The 550-nt window shown below is 37.6% G+C and overlaps 1 protein-coding gene across 1 annotated transcript; it reads right to left on the reverse strand.

Annotated features, from left to right (window-relative positions):
* Window positions 1-20: 20 nt before the first annotated feature.
* On the reverse strand, window positions 21-544 carry LOC112094788 (the record flags this gene model as incomplete). Its single annotated transcript, XM_024176481.1, has 2 exons — window positions 270-544; window positions 21-191 (listed from the first exon to the last, which is right to left on the reverse strand). Coding segments are annotated over exons 1-2 (393 nt in total), but the record flags the coding sequence as incomplete, so codon positions are not given.
* Window positions 545-550: the final 6 nt, after the last annotated feature.

Consider the following 550-nt stretch of genomic DNA (forward strand, 5'->3'; position numbering starts at 1 on the left):
TCCTCTAAATCATCTCGAACTGGGTTAGGTAATCGAGCATCTTTTTTAATTGGTCGAGTAACAAATACGCGCAAATCTTTTTCTCCCAACGTCATACCATGGACAACAGATTCAGGCCCACCTAAGTCAGCAATCTCCCCAATGGCAACAATGTTCTCAATATTATCAACAACCAACTTGACTTCATTATTCTACACATGTCATCATTATCAGTAATTAGCTTAAAACAACGAAAACAACTAAGTAGATTTTCGATGTGTACATTGTACCTTTAGTTCAACATGAGACATTTTCTTCCGTTGAGTATCATCAAGCGGTACCTTCTTTTGAGAATTATCGGCTGGTTCTGTTTCTTTAGTATCAATATCATTAATAGCTTTCTCATGTTGTGTACAGCTTGCTGTTGCACTTTTAGCAATACTTTCTTGATGAACACTAGGAGGTCTTGGTGCACCATTTTCATATGCTTTTGATATGGTACTCAATTCCATTACCAGGTCATGAAGTACTTATTGCCTTTTTCTCATTTCATGCGCTCTGCTTCCCACTC

Source organism: Morus notabilis, unplaced genomic scaffold, assembly GCF_000414095.1.
Source record: "Morus notabilis unplaced genomic scaffold, ASM41409v2 C11235919, whole genome shotgun sequence".
NCBI lineage: Eukaryota > Viridiplantae > Streptophyta > Magnoliopsida > Rosales > Moraceae > Morus > Morus notabilis.